The sequence below is a fragment of the Crinia signifera genome, chromosome 3 (genome assembly GCF_055691185.1).
Source record: "Crinia signifera chromosome 3, ASM5569118v1, whole genome shotgun sequence".
Lineage (NCBI taxonomy): Eukaryota > Metazoa > Chordata > Amphibia > Anura > Myobatrachidae > Crinia > Crinia signifera.
In genome coordinates this window covers 54757820-54773094 of record NC_139219.1, presented here as the reverse complement: position 1 = coordinate 54773094, position 15275 = coordinate 54757820, and the positions used below count along the sequence as shown (strand labels likewise).

The following is a 15275-nucleotide window of genomic DNA, read 5'->3' as shown; positions in this document are numbered from 1 at the left end:
CACCTCTAATGGTAGGGGGAACTGAGTTCCACCACAGCCCTGAACAGTAATTCCAACAGAAAAACCTGTCCCATCGGCTTCTTCTTCTGGCACGGCGTGCATAATGTAAAGTTAAGATGAACAACTGTGGACATTATGTGTATAAGGGAAATTACTGTGTGATTTAATATGAATCAAGGGCACTACATGCAGTGTAATGTGTATACGATTGTGCTACCATGTATGGTGGGACCATTATCCCTTAATGGGTGGTAGGGCACAATTCCCTAGCACGGTTCTAGGCTCTGCCTAAATGGTGGGGGGGGGGGCCGTGTTAGGGGAGCGGAGTTCCACCACCTCTCCTGGACCACTTTAAGCCCTGGCAATAGCACAGACTGGAGGGAAGAAGTAATATTTTGGACATAAGATATTGAAGAAAAGGGTTACCAGGAAATGGAACTTAGAAAGGGACATATAAATGAATTGGGCATGTTGTCACAACCAGCCATGCTGCAAAGACCAAATGGGCACTAGTTGCGTAGATTTCAAGAAATGGTTGCCCATAGCAAGATTCCATCTCTAATAGAATTCCTGTCTCGGTAAATAAACCCCCAAGGGTCTTTTCGCCATATGACACAAGTTCTTTGGCACAATTTAGATGTTCCACCACAGGTAGCGCGGTGTACTTCTCTTAAATATTATCTAGCTGCTCATCATGTACCAAGTTGCATCATACTTGCCTACCCTCCCAGAATGGCAGAGAGGCTCCCGGAAATCGGCTCCTTGGGAAAGTGGGCAAGTACACCGCCGCAATCCCCCCAACCTCCTGTGAATCGTGTCATCGTGGCCCCACCCCCCACTGTGCAATGCAGTAATACCGGCATTTCACAGCAGGGGCATGGCCACGATGAAGCAATCACAATGGCCATGCCCCCACACATGGCTCAGTTTATGAGCTCCACCTCCGACCACATCCCTGTCATGACACATCCTCTGTTCCCGCCCCCTGGTTCCTCTAGGACAAAGGACAGCCTAAAAGTAGGCAACCGTGGGTTGCATATGTACATGTGTTGCAGATTAAGCATAACGGAACATGGTGAGAGAAATAGTCGCAGCCATTTAAATGATGCCAATATGATGCACATTTTAAAAGGTCCCTGTTGCAGCTAAGTCACATGATCCATGGGCCTCTAAACGAAGCTATATGGTGTGACTACAGTAACAACGTACGAGAACACTGTTGAGATTTATTTTCACTGCTGCTACAAAAATGTAATCATTTTATATATTATTACCCTTCTACTGTATGTACTGCCATCATTTGCACAGACTTCAGTCTTGACTGAATATAAGTAATTTTCCACTCAGCTAATTATATATTCCCAATTCCTTCAAGACTCCCATGTGAGCGCGGCATTAACATTTAGATCTGCTGGCAAACTTGAGTTCTTTCTGCTTCAACGTTGTCCCAAAACTGATTGGCGATAGCACTGCATTAATTAATTGCTGACTATCCAATGCTTGTTTGTTGGTAAGTAATTGGTATTCAAGTCATTGATTTCTGACAAGAGCTTGCCTTGGTTCATAACCTTTGCTCCTTCTGGTCCGGTCTGGTGATAATAAGCTGCATGTCTAAATGAAAATATTCACTTGTCCAGAGCCCAGTGCAGTGTAAAACTGCTGTCAAATTGTATTTACATTCTTGTAACATATCTAAGAGTGTCCATGTTTCTATAATAAATACTACACAGTCGCTATTACTTAAAGCAGAAGTGTTGGTTAATTAAATATTGGTAAGTTACACTTTCTAACACAGCATGTCCAATAGCAGATGTAAATAATTTTATAAAGCTTCTTAAAATGAAAAGAGGTGATGTTTCCCATAGCAACCAATCAGATTCTGTCATCATTTTCTACAATGCAATAGAGGGGTATTCAATCTGGGATTCCGGCATGTCGGAACGTCCCGGCAGTCGGAATCCCAGGCTGTTTTCCAACTCGACTGCCGGAAATTCATTGGGCCTTATTCTCGTTCACTCTTTCTGACAAAATCCTTCTTAGGAGGACAAAACCATGTGCACTGCAGGGGGGGGCAGATGTAAAATGTGCAGAGAGAATTAGATTTGGGTGAGTAATTTTGTTTCTGTGCAGGGTAAATACTGACTGCTTTATTTTTACACTGCAATATAGATCTCACTTTGAAGTAAAACCCCACTGAAATTTAATTCTCTCTGCACAAGTTACATCTGCCCCACCTGCAGTGCACATGGTTTTTTCTATCTAAGAAGGATTTTGTCAGAAAGAGTGAACTAAATAAGGCCCATTGTTCCGGCTGTCGGGTGTCAATAATCCAATAAAGCTTCTGTCCACCAGCAAACAAGTGACTTAGATAAGGAAATTCTGACCTAACAACAACAACTTGTCGTTCTTGCAGGGGTTCCCAGTTTTTAGTTGTCTTACCCTTCTTGCTTGTCTGGCAGGCAGGGCAATTTCTAGCCAATTTGGCTCCCAGTGTGAACACAAAAAAAAATGGTCTTGTTGCAATGGGTGTGGCCTTGCAGGAAAATAATATCTTAAATAGTGCCCCTTACACCATATTATGCCCCACACAGTAATGCCCTGAACCATGACACTATATTATGCCCCCCACATTAATGCTTTGGGCCCTAACACTACATTATGCCCCCACGGTTATGCCCATGTAACCATATTATGCCCCACATAGTTATACTGCTCCATACAAGGTACAGGTGGGAGACAATCTTCACAGGAAGAGGAGCAACAGAACACAAGGACATGCACTGAAACTAGAGGGAGGAAGATTCAGGGGAAATTTGAGGAAGAATTACATCACAGAAAGAGTAGTGGATAAGTGGAATATCCTCCCATCAGAGGTGGTAGAGGCAAATACAGTAGAGCAACTTAAACATGCTTGGGATAGTATATTGATATCCTTACAAAGAAATGAGGATCAAATATGGTTTTAGGTAACATGTTTAAAAAAGGGGCAGACTAGATGGGCCAAGTGATTCTTATCTGCCGTCAAATTCTAGATTTCTATGTTACTATTTATACTACATTGCAACAGTACCTGCTCATTGTCAGGGGGCGGCTGCTAACCGAGTACTGGCTCATTGTCAGGGGGTGGGTGGTGTCCCTGTACCTGCTCGTTGTCTGGGGGCGGCTACAGTCGCTGTTGCTTCAATGCATGGTTCAAATCCCGACACCATAGAGGCCCATTCGCCTCATTGTTAATCTTGCTCTGGTAACAACAATGGATCTTACTGTATCTGAGCAATGTGAAGGAGAGGTCCTGCAATACACTTAGCTTCACGGTAATCAATATGTATTGAATAAGGAGGCAAATGCCATAACATTTCTCTTGGGAGGGAATTATTGTTTTATTACAATATTAAGGAGACAATTATTATTTAATTTTTATTAAAGAGCGATGCCATTTAATCATTTCAGTAAGGGGACAATATTGGTTTTTTTTTTATTCGTGTTTACTTTTTTTTAGGCCACAATTAGTATTTTATGGCTACATAACTATGCTGTCCTCGTTTTAATTGTTTAACAATTTTGAGTTTATTCTGACTTTATTTTACAATTATTGTGTATTGATTTTTGTTTTAGTTTTTCTGCTTCACAGGACATTTTTCCTTAGAATTGTGTGTAGCGTTGTATGCTCTTGCCATGTTTTTAAGCCATATATTTTCTAGGCGGCTGTTTGTTGTCACACACAGGTAATAAGGAATAGTCTACGTATAACAATGCTGTACTGTTGTGATACAGGCAGACTAATATGGCCGCTGCTACGTACCTGCAGTTACTCCAGGTCATCTATCTGTCAGTCAGCACCTAATTATAACCATTAACAGCAGTAATAACCATTCCCCGTGCAGGAGCACATTACAGATCTTGATAAGACACATGGCCATCGGGTTCAACCCTTTCTTCAACAGCCGACTGACAAGTTGGCAATTAGTTTTTATCCATGGCCTGTGCAGTAATTGGGTTTGTCAACTAGCTGTACGTATGTATGTAAGAAATGGATTGGACATGAATCGCTTGAAGGGTGGAAAATTCTGTAAAGGAAACAAAAAGTTAATATGAGATAATGATATAGGAATAGACACAGCAGAGTATAAACTGCAGATGAATAATGCTAGCGGACAACAGGAAAATGAAACGTTATCTAAGAGTTATATCCCTAAATTGTAAAGTGCAACACAATCTGCTTGCTCTATATAAATCATGTTTGCCAACCCTCCCAGAATGGTCGGGACGCTTCAAAAAAATCGGGTCCGCCTCTTGTTCCCCCGGGAAGGTAGGCAACTCTCCCTCATGCTCCCCCAAACTCCCGCCTCACCCCAGACCTGCTGTAACAAATTCCATTATTTGCAAATCTCGGGAAGGGGCGGGGCTAAAATGACGCAAATCACGTCAGTTTGCATCATTTTAGCCCTGCCCCCTCCTCGCGGACCTGCGAATCGAGGAGTTTTTGTGGATTGGGGCGGGGCTTTGTGACACCAGCCTTCTCCCCGCCCCCGGCAAAATGCAGATTTTGGTCTCCCGGAGAGGCAACTGCATAAGTCGTCAAATACTGTAACTGTTGTAGAGTGTCTCTAGATATTTATTTAATGACCTGGAGTTTCCAAAAATTATTTCAATGTAGCTATTGTTCAAAAGTTGTACTTCAAATTATTTGTGAACTTTTTGCAGCCTTATTTTGCCTTTGAGCATATTAGAGTTGTGCAGTTATTGTGCAATCTTTAAGTAAAGAGCGCAGTGGGCTGGCGGGAGGGAATGTGTGGGGGAATGAGACCAGATTATGGGAGGTGCAGAACGGGTGAGGACTTTGAAGTTGAGTGAGAAGTGACCTCTGGATATGATAAGACTAAACGTTCTAATTTATTATAAAATTATATCATTCTTTTATATGCTGTACAGACATTAGGTACTACAGTTACACAACATGGGCTGTCTGTTTGGTCCGGTATGGGTAATAGGGTCGACATACATTAGATCAACCAGTAAAGGTCGACAGGGATTAGGTTGACACATGAAATAGGTCGACATTGGCTAAGGTGGGAAGGTCAACACAATCATAAGGTATAAGGTCGACATGAGTTTTTCACAGGTTTTTGTCCCCAATGTTGGTGTAATTCGACATGGACACCCTATCAGTGTACCATGTCCCTTTGCATGGCTCCCTGTGCTCGCCATGCCTCCCTGCGCTCCGCACACTACTATATTCTCCCACCACACCATAGTGCATGGTAGGGTATAAAATGCTCACTATTTTGGATTTTTTTTTTTTTTTTTACTCTTGTTGACCTGACAGGAGCCAGGAGAAATGTCACTCTGCAGCACCAGGCTCCTGTCAGTGTGGAGAAGCCGGCATTTGGGCCCACACCTCCTCTTGTTACGCCACTGTTTAGATCTTCAAACTTTGTGTAATATTCAGGATCAGGTGACTGCAGGCAGGGCTGCCATCAGGAATTTTAGGGCCCAGGACTCATTTCCAGTCCAGGCCCCACTCACCACCCCCCCTTCTCACTTGACTTACCTGCTCTCCCATCTCCTCTTCCGCTGAACTGCAGCCCTGGAGGCTTCTTCAACTCATTGAAATGCAGCACCGACTGATGAGCCAATCAGAGCTTGTGTACCGGCAGCCGCTCTGATTGGCTGAAAAGCTGGTGCAGCATTTTAATTGGCCGACGGCATCCTGGGTTAAATAAGCCTGCGCTCCAGGACCTGCTATGTTCAGTGCAGGGCGGCGAAGGCAGTCAGAGGTTGTGGTGTGCAAAATGAGCTGCCCGGACCCTTCCAGAGGCCGGAGCCTGTGCCAGCTGTACCCACAGCACCCCCCCTATTGGCAGCCCTGACTGCAGTCCCAGCATTCAAATCAGTATATACAGTCTGGGATAAGTGATCAGTGTGGGTATGTCTGACAACAAAAATCCAAGCGTAGTATATGCTTAATAACAAAATACAACCCAAAACCAATACAATACAAACCACATGAGGACAAACCTTTCATCTGTTTGACTACCTGCTCAGTCTTAGCAGTAACAACATTGATCAGCCTGATGACATTTAATCTAGCAATGTATTCGCTATGCTGACTCATCGAACGCAGCCCAGCACTTATTGTGGAATGCCTAGGAACAAACAACACATCGCTTTCCCTTGGTTTATTCCTTTCATTCAGCCCAGCTAAAAGAAAAAAAGAGAATAAAGTTGCATTTTAAATAGGAACATATTCACCAGGTTAATCAGTGCTCTCGCTAAATTTACTTTACATCATTTTTCATCATTGCAAATTTACAAATATGTCTTTGCAAAGAAACAATTATCATTGGGACAAAGAGAGAAGAGTTATATAACCAGCACTAAACCAGTCCTATCTCTCTGAACCCTTTTATTGATTTGGCATGGTCTGTAATTGCTGTTTGCGATTGCGAGAAACAGCTATTTCAGCACAGCCAGCTTTATTGTGCTCATGGCAGCCGGGCTTGTTTATCTTTATGTCTTCCTAACTGCCGCCTTTTATTTTTATTTTTTTACACTTTAGAAAGCTTTTACAATTGTACTTTTAAATTGCAGTGTCAAAGATAATGTACCAGTCCGTTCACAGTCAGCCGTAATATGCAGCCTATAAAACGTAATTGTATGCATGTCTTTATTTTAAAGCGTATATCCGATTTTGCACATTATAGACGTTTGCAATACAAAGTTTAGCTGCAACCAGTCAGGCTGGAAGCGTCTCAAACTGTCTGTATGAAGAACTGCTCTGAGTTAGCTCCTCCCCCACGCAGAGAACTCTCAGAAGAGCAATATGTCTGTTTATAAATCAATGGAGCTACTGTAAGTAGCTATTTATCGCCCCCCTGCCGCACGTTTATTCGCCCCCCCCACACACACCTAACCTGCCCCCCCTTCTTACCTGCGGTCTGCGTCTCGCCCGGCTCTCTGTCGGGACCTTCCTGACGTCACGGTCCCGGCCGGCTCCTGCTGCTACAATGAAAACGCACTCTTAGAAAATGGCTGCCCCCATACTGCAGACAGAAAACTGTCTGCAGTATGGGGGCAGCCATTTTCTAATTGTCAGTTTTCATTGCAGCAGGAGCCGGCCGGGACCGTGACGTCAGGAAGGTCCCGACAGAGAGCCGGGGAGACGCAGACCGCGGGTAACTATAGCCCCGCGGCGCCCCCAATTTCTCTGCGCCCCCCCGCCACCGCGGGGGCTGCGGAGCTATAGTTACGCCACTGAGTAGGGGTGGGTATGGGTCATTGATCATACTTTCCTACCCTCCCGAAATGGTCGGGAAGGTCCCGCAAATCAGGTCCCCCTCCCGGCCCCCGGGAAGGTGGGCGTCTCCCGTATCACCACCGCAGTCCCCGTTCCCCCCTTCCCCATGGTATAAAATGCCAAATTTCAAGGGTCCAAGGGGAGGGACTAAAATGACGCGAATCGCATAAATTTGCATCATTTTAGCCCCTCCCCAATCCACGGACTTGCAAATTAATGCGGATGGCTGTCATGGAGGCGGGGCTTGGTGACTTGTCCCACCCCCAAAACGTAGCCTCGTCCCACCCCCTTTCACTCCTCTCTGGGCCCCTACTGGAGAGGAGTTATAAAAAGTAGTCAGGTATGCAATGAATCAACCCATATTAGGTCAACATGCATTGGGTCGAGCACTGCAGGTCGATGGCTTCGGTCGACACATGAAATAGGTTGACATGGCTAAGGTCAACAAAGATGAAGGTCAACACAAGCATTAGGTCAACATTCAAAGGTCGGCATGAGTTTTCATTTTTTTGTCAACATGGACATCGTCTAATACCGCTTTCAGACCGCACTGTAAACACGGGTTATTGCCGTGTTCGCGGGGCTTAAACACGGGTGAAGGTGCGGTATGAAAGAGCCACACTCAGAAAACCCGTGTTGAGCAACACGGCTTTTCAACCCTGGTAATTACCAGGGTTGAACACGGCTCTAACACGTGTTTGCGTGCGGTCAGAAAGGCCCCGACACGTGTCATCCGACACTACTGTTTATGAAATGCCGCTATTGGTGGATTCCTCTGAGGTCAGCAGTCTGACCCCGGAAACCAACAAGCAGCACGCTGGAGCTGCGGACCACGGGACACAGGCACCATCCCAGCCTGCGCTCCACACTTCTTCAGCCTGCAATCCACATTTTTGGAAGCCTATTGCTCCACGCTTGGACAGCCTGCAATACACACTTGTCCAGTGTGTATTCCACACTTCTACAGCCTGCAATCTAGTGTGTATTCCACACAGCCTGCTTTACAGCAATATGTCCTCTCTCTGGACAGATGGGGAGGTGAGGGAATTGCTCAACATTAGGGGTGACGAGGAGATCCGCAGACAGATCACCGGAACCGTAAAGGACGCTGTGGTCTACAAAAATATTGCGATGGTATTGGCATCCCGTGGCTACAAAAGGACACAGCAACAGGTGGTCAATAAGCTCAAGGCGCTGCGGAAACAATTCATGAAGGTACACGACCACAACAGACACAAAAGTGGTGCGGCACGCCTAGAATGGAAACACTATGACCAGTGTGCAGGTGTTTTTGGATACACAGCATTAGCCACGCCAGTCAGGCTGTCATCCAATTTATCTGCTTCAAGCAGCCAGGCTTCTGCGAGGGACCATGACAACAGCAGCGTTGCAGACTCTTGTCCACCGTCGCCACTGTTAATAGATGATGACCCGGCAGACACCATGGAGCAACATCCTGGGGGCCATGATGACAGTATCGGTGCGTCTGTTGAAGCGGCAGAAGGGACACAGGCCGTAGCCTGTACTTCATCTGGCGTCAATACATCGGCTGGAGCCACGCCATCTCCAAATAGCCAGACCCCACCGTTGCGCAGCAACAGTAAGTACAAATGTATTAAAAAATGTGTGATGCCACTATTTATTTTACAGTGAGTCTGTGTGTGTGTGTGTGTGTGTGTGTATATATATATATATATATATATATACATACATACACACACACACACAGACAGACTCACACCCACAAGTACTCCAAAAGTGAGCGTTGGGGGGGGTGGGTGGGGGGGTATATGTGTGCAATCGTTTGTGTGCAACATCATTTATTAAAAAAAAAAAATTGTAATCTCTTGCAGTGTTGCTATTGTGGAGGTGGACGAATACCACAACCACGTGTTTGCTATCTCCACTGCTATGTTAATACAATATTAAGCTGATTGTAATGTTCCTTTTTTTCTCCCTTTTCTAGTATATTCGGTTCCTCCGAGAAGAAAGCGAGTGAACAAAAACGAACAAATGGCCAGAGTCATGGCCAATGTCATTGGCGAAAAATTGCAGGAAATGGACGCAGCAATGTCCGCACAAGAAGATGCTCGCCTAGATAGATTTCTCAAGGCACAGGATGCTATGCAAAATGCGTTTTTGACACAGGTGATAGCCATACAGGAGCGTCAAAGCAGGGACGCAGAGTTACTGCAAAGAAATGCCCATCAGTTCCAGATGACATTCCTTGAGCGAATACTCGCCAGTCGCAATCAAGGGCATCCCTCAGTTCCACAAATACAACAGGCACCTCACTACCCAAATCAACCCTACCCCCAATATAACCCTGGCCCGTTGTATGACCATGCTCACCCTCCTGAAAGGGCAGAAAGGGTAGAAACTCCTCCTGAATACTCTGTGTACAGGAACTTATCCTAACTTGGCACTTTGTTTGTATATGCCTACAGTTTTTTTACATATGTAAAGAGCACTTTTTATAGTTGTAGTTTCACTTGCCGGAACAAGGAATGTTTGTTTTTAGGGGCAAAGATGCTCCTTGCACTACAGTGTTTGTGTGTTTACCTGTAAATGGTAATATGTTTACAAAAAAGTTTTTTACATGTTTTACCGTGTGTTGAAGTACACAATTTTAAACGGGTACACTGCTTGAAACAGAATAAACCTGTTTTAATATTTAAACCACAACTTTGTATTTGCATTTATGTTGACAGTAGTGAAGGGAGATTCACCATTAGAGCAGAGCGGATCTGTTCTGCATTCACGCTATCATCCCCAACAAACTCTGCGACATCCACAGAGGAGTACTCAAGTGGAGAGTCCTGTACAGCCCACTCAGGGAGAAATTGCTCATTACGAGCCTCACATATGTTGTGCAGTACACAACAAGCTGCGACAACATCAGGCATAATCAAAAGATCCACATCATTTCGCTTCATGACGCAGCGCCAACGTCCTTTTAATCTGCCAAACGCATTCTCCACGACCATCCTAGCAGAGCTCAAGGTGTGGGTGAAGGCAATCTGTTCAGGGCTCAACTGCACATGTTGCGTGAATCCCTTCATCAACCAGTGGCGTAAAGGGTAGGCCGCATCCCCGATAATATGCAATCTCAACCCCATCAATAATCTTTGATTTCTGTAAGCAAAGAGGTAAAGGTAAGTATTTCTAACGTGTTAAAATTGCCTACACCACTGGTTCTTAACCTCGGTACTCAAGGACCCCCAACAGTGCATGTTGGGGGCCCTTGAGGACTGAGGCTGTAAACCACTGGCCTACACCATTGTTACCCTTCAGATGTTGGTGATCTACACATACAAGCATTCCTTGCACCACTTGTAGTATGCCCTAATGTAAGGCAAAGCATGGCAGTATGTGTAGTTCATCAGCAGGTGGAGGGCCGCATATGGCTCACTTCTGGTCTCCCCCACAACTTGACAAACGTGTAATTTCTTACCTCTCTTGGGAACAGCCAGCCACCTTGCTTTTCCTCCGCTAGTTGGAAGAGGTCAGAATTGGTGAGGACTCTGGAGTCATGTGCTCTGCCTGGCCACCCAATGAAGACATCAGTGAAGCTAAAAGGAATGTATGTTTAGTTTAGAAAAATGGTCTAAATGCACATAACATCAGACACACACTGCAAAAAACTAACTTACCAGTACTGGTGATCCACGGCTGCTTGTAAAACGATGGAATGCCACCCCTTCCTGTTGTAATAGTCTGCTGGGCTGTCACGGGGTGCAATAATAGGGATATGTGTCCCATCAATGGCCCCAGCACACTGTGGATAACCCCGCCTGCGGAAACCTTCGATGGTGTCCTCTAGGCGCTGTCCCTTTGGAAGGGAGATGGACCGCTGGTAGAGAGTATCCAGTATTGCCCGTGTGACTTGGTAGACTATGCTGCAGACTGTAGAGATCCCAACTCCAAACAAGCAGGACAGTGTGCGGTACTCCCCAGGTGTAGCATACCACCACAAGGCGATGGCTAGCCTCCTGCTTGGCTCAATGGGTCTCCTGTAGTTGGTGGTCTTCATAGTGAGTGCAGGGGTCAGTACATCCAGAAGGTGTTTAAACGTGCCACGTGTCATTCGAAAATGAGCCATCCACTGTTCATCTTGGAAAGATTCCACAGCTAGCATGAAAGCTTGCCCATGACTCCGGTCTCTGGCCCACAATGTTCTGGCTGATGCTGTGTTCAGGTGTAGTGCGGTCGTCATCGAAGATGAAATAAATGCTCTCCTCCTGCGCAAATAAAGGCGTCGCTCTTTGTTCATCTCTGCCCAGAACTGTGCACTTTTCCTCAGCATGAAATAAGTGTACAGCATGTTGCACAGTGTGACACTCTGCTGCATGCTAACACCTGAATCACACAGAATAAAAGCACAAACATCCATGAGGTCAGAGAAGTCTGCCATGCTGCTGCTGCTGCTGCTGCAATGCTGTGAACAATCTCCGCCCCTCACTTTTATTTCCTTTGTGACATCATCATTGTGAGCCAGAAAAAAAGTCAATTTTTAATGACACACATAGGTTTTGCAGGCCGGACACGGGTTCAGTGTGTAAGCACCAATCCTAACATAACCCGGGTTGAAGTGAAGTGTGAAAGGGGTGTTTTAAGAGTCTGACACGGCTCTTCACAAGGACAAACCCGTGTTCAAAATGCAGGGTTTGACACGGGTTTGCGGTCTGAAAGTAGTATTAGTGTACCACGTCCCCTCGCATGACTCGCTGCGCTCGGCACACTATGTTATTCTCCCACCACGCCGTAGTGGATGGTAGGGCATGAAATACCGCCTGTCCGCAAAAAGAAAACACGTGTCAAGCTTTTGAATGTTGATCTTGCCATTGTTGACCTTAAGCATGTCGACCTTCAGTGGTCAACCTAATGCATGTCGACCTAAATTAAATCGACCTAAAGACCGTGTCCCGTAGGGGAAAAGTATGAAATCCTGGTAGTCTGGTTCCCTATGGTCAAATTGCTGACAGCGGCATCTCGACAGACAAAGGACTTTATTCTGGCCCTCACACAGTGCTGTGAATTTCGCAGCATTACGTGTGGACCAACCCCTCCTGCTGCCTGTTGGGGTAGCTGCCCCCCCTCGCAACTGCGATCCCCCGCACGGTTGTGAAAGGATGATTTGCATAATCTGGCATCGCCGGACTCTGCTATCTGGCAACCACCAGACTCTGCCATCTGGAATCCCCAGAATCACCCAGTCATTGGTATCCGGCATCCACAGATTATACTTTACAGTATCTCCGGAATCCATCTCTAAGTCTTCTCTGGCTATTCTGATCTAGCCTTCCAACATTCCTGGATTCCAAATTCTGAAGCCTCCACTTAACTTCAGTTCCAGTCTTGTTAGAAATGAACCATCTCAGCTTCAGTCATACTTCAATTAACACTAGGGAACCCTGATGGAGACCCGTGACCTGCTACCTAGATGCAGCTGAGTCCTAACTCCCTTGCGGGGAGCCTCTGGTGAATACCTGTAGGTAGTTAGACTCTGCATCTCCGCGTAGGGGTGGTACCAACTGTCTTGTTATTTGGTCTATGAGAAGACAGAATATCCAACCAGATTCCTTCTCTATTCCCAAACCACTGGTCAGTCCTAGTCCGACACCTGAGTTCCACAAAATTCCTTAGTTGTGACATGCTTGTTGGAGGGACATGTCTTGTTTAAATTCCAATTCTTTTGAAGGTATACCACAGCAATTATAAAGGTATGTAAATAAACCCCTTCCTTTATGTAGCAAAGCTATAATATACAGTACAGTATTTATTTCACTAAATTGGAATTTTGTGGGACACTGTGGAAATCTATGAACCCATTGAACACAAATCCACTATATTTCAAGTTGACACAAAAGATAAGCACATGAAAGTATGGGCCTTATTCTAGTTCACTCTTTCTGACAAATTCCTTCTTAGATGGACAAAACCATGTGCACTGCAGGGGGGCAGATGTAACATGTGCAGAGAGAATTAGATTTGGGTGAGTTATTTTGTTTCTGTGCAGGGTAAATACTGGCTGCTTTATTTTTACACTGCAATATAGATCTCACTTAAAAGTAAAGTAAAACCCCACCCAAATCTAATTATCTCTGCACAAGTTACATCTGCCCCCCTACAGTGCACATGGTTTTGTCCATCTAAGAAGGATTTTGTCAGAAAGAGTGAACTAGAATAAGGGCCTATGTGCTTTTTTAATTTCTGTTGGTACACCTGTTTATTTGATGGCACTATTTTAAAATTAAATGACTGTTCTATGGGGTAAATGTAAGCTGGAAGGTTCTGGAGTTTTCCAAGAGTGGCCATATTTTTAAAGCGATCATTTGCAAGGCAAAAGCAGGTTGCTATGTTCTTTTGTTATCTTTTCTATATACAAAGTAATCATTGTGACTTTCTTCATCATAATAAACTCCACTTAATAATGTTATGTCTTTGTTTTCTTAATTAATGTCAGGTCATTAATGGATTCCATGATGCTACATTTAACTGGGTTGTAGTAGCTCTGATTATTTTAATATGTTGTTTTGTAGGAGTGCCCAGTTTTAGAAATGGGCAGATAAAATTGAGTATAAAATTGAATTTTGGATAAGTTATAATATATTTTTGGCAGCCCATCTGGTTTTGATTAAATCTTCCACTCCCTCATGTCAGACAATTTGAAGTGAGTGTTGTTGTGACAGTATGTCTTCTATATATTAACCCGTTCAGTGGCAATCCCGAGAATTTTCCGGGCTGTGCCTCAGTGCCCAGTCTGGCAAGCCCGGAAAATTTTCGGGATTGCCACTGTTTACAGCCGGGCAGCTCTGCTGAGTTCAGTCACTGAACTCAGGCAGCTTTGCGCTGCCCGGCTACCTCCCCTCTGCGGCGCCGCCTCCTCCCTCCTCCTCCCCCCCCTCCCCTCCGGGTTTCTTATTGAAGTCCCCGGCGCCGGCTTATGACAAGCCGGCTGCCAGGGACAGGGACACAGTGCGGGGGTGCAGGTCCGGGCAGCCGCTGATTGACATTGCAGCGGCGCTGCCCGGACCCAGGGAGGTAGTGGTGTTTTTTTTTAAGGAAGCGTTCCCCATAAAAACTCACCCAGTGGGGAGCGCTCCCCCCCCCCCCCAAAAAAAAAACACCACTGAAGGGGTTAATAGCAGAAGGGTGACTTTTATGAGCAACTTATTTCGATGATGCTATTGTCTGAGCAGGGCACATCATTATTTATTTATTTATTAACAGTTTCTTATATAGTGCACACAGATTCCGCAGCACTTTACAAAGCATAATTAGGAGCAAAAACACATATCAAATTACAGTACAAGACAGTTTAGGACAAGTACATGGTAAATATGGATAGTTGCATCAGGGGACAGGACACTGAAGCAATCATCAGGGTGGCAGAGGTTTATATATTCTAAGAAAGGCACAAGAGGAGAGAGGGCCCTGCCCGTGAGAGCTTACATTGTAAAAGGGGAGGGATAGACAGACAGGGGTGACACAAAGGGGAAAGAAGTGGTCATAAACAGTAGGTTAGGATGAGAGATGGTCAGGTTTTATGCAGGGGGGTGGGAAGAGGTTAGCTTAGTCTTTGATATTTTAAGTCTAAAAAAAGCGCTGGGTCATCCAGGAGTAGACAGCAGAGATACAGTAGGAGATATGAGTGAGGATGGAAGGAGAGAGATCAGGAAAGGAGCGGTAGATTTTAGCATTATCAGCATAGAGGTGATAGTGGAAGTTAAGTGAGCAAATAAACTCACCCAGAGAGGACATATAGAGATAGAGAAGAAGAGGACCAAGAATAAAATGATGGGGGACACCTACTATCAATGGAAGAGCAGAAGTGGTGAAGTCATTAGAGGTACAGCTGGGCATTTTCAAAACAGACAGTGCAAATACAAGCATTAACAGTGATATTCAAAGTTTTAGCAGTTACAGAAATAGTGATAAGCTGGATGAACAGTCAGATAGCCAGGAGTAGTATGTT

At 45.1% G+C, this 15275-nt stretch overlaps 2 protein-coding genes across 4 annotated transcripts in view; both read left to right on the top strand.

Annotated features, from left to right (window-relative positions):
- The window catches only part of MACROD2 (mono-ADP ribosylhydrolase 2), a 1799128-nt gene that overhangs the window by 1189172 nt on the left and 594681 nt on the right, over window positions 1-15275 (top strand). The window lies entirely within an intron of this gene.
- Window positions 8145-9926, top strand: LOC146062491 (uncharacterized). The gene is made up of 2 exons (XM_083174614.1): window positions 8145-8897; window positions 9264-9926. The coding sequence occupies exons 1-2, from the start codon at window positions 8309-8311 to the stop codon at window positions 9713-9715; spliced, it is 1041 nt and encodes a 346-aa protein (XP_083030740.1). The 5' UTR covers window positions 8145-8308; the 3' UTR covers window positions 9716-9926.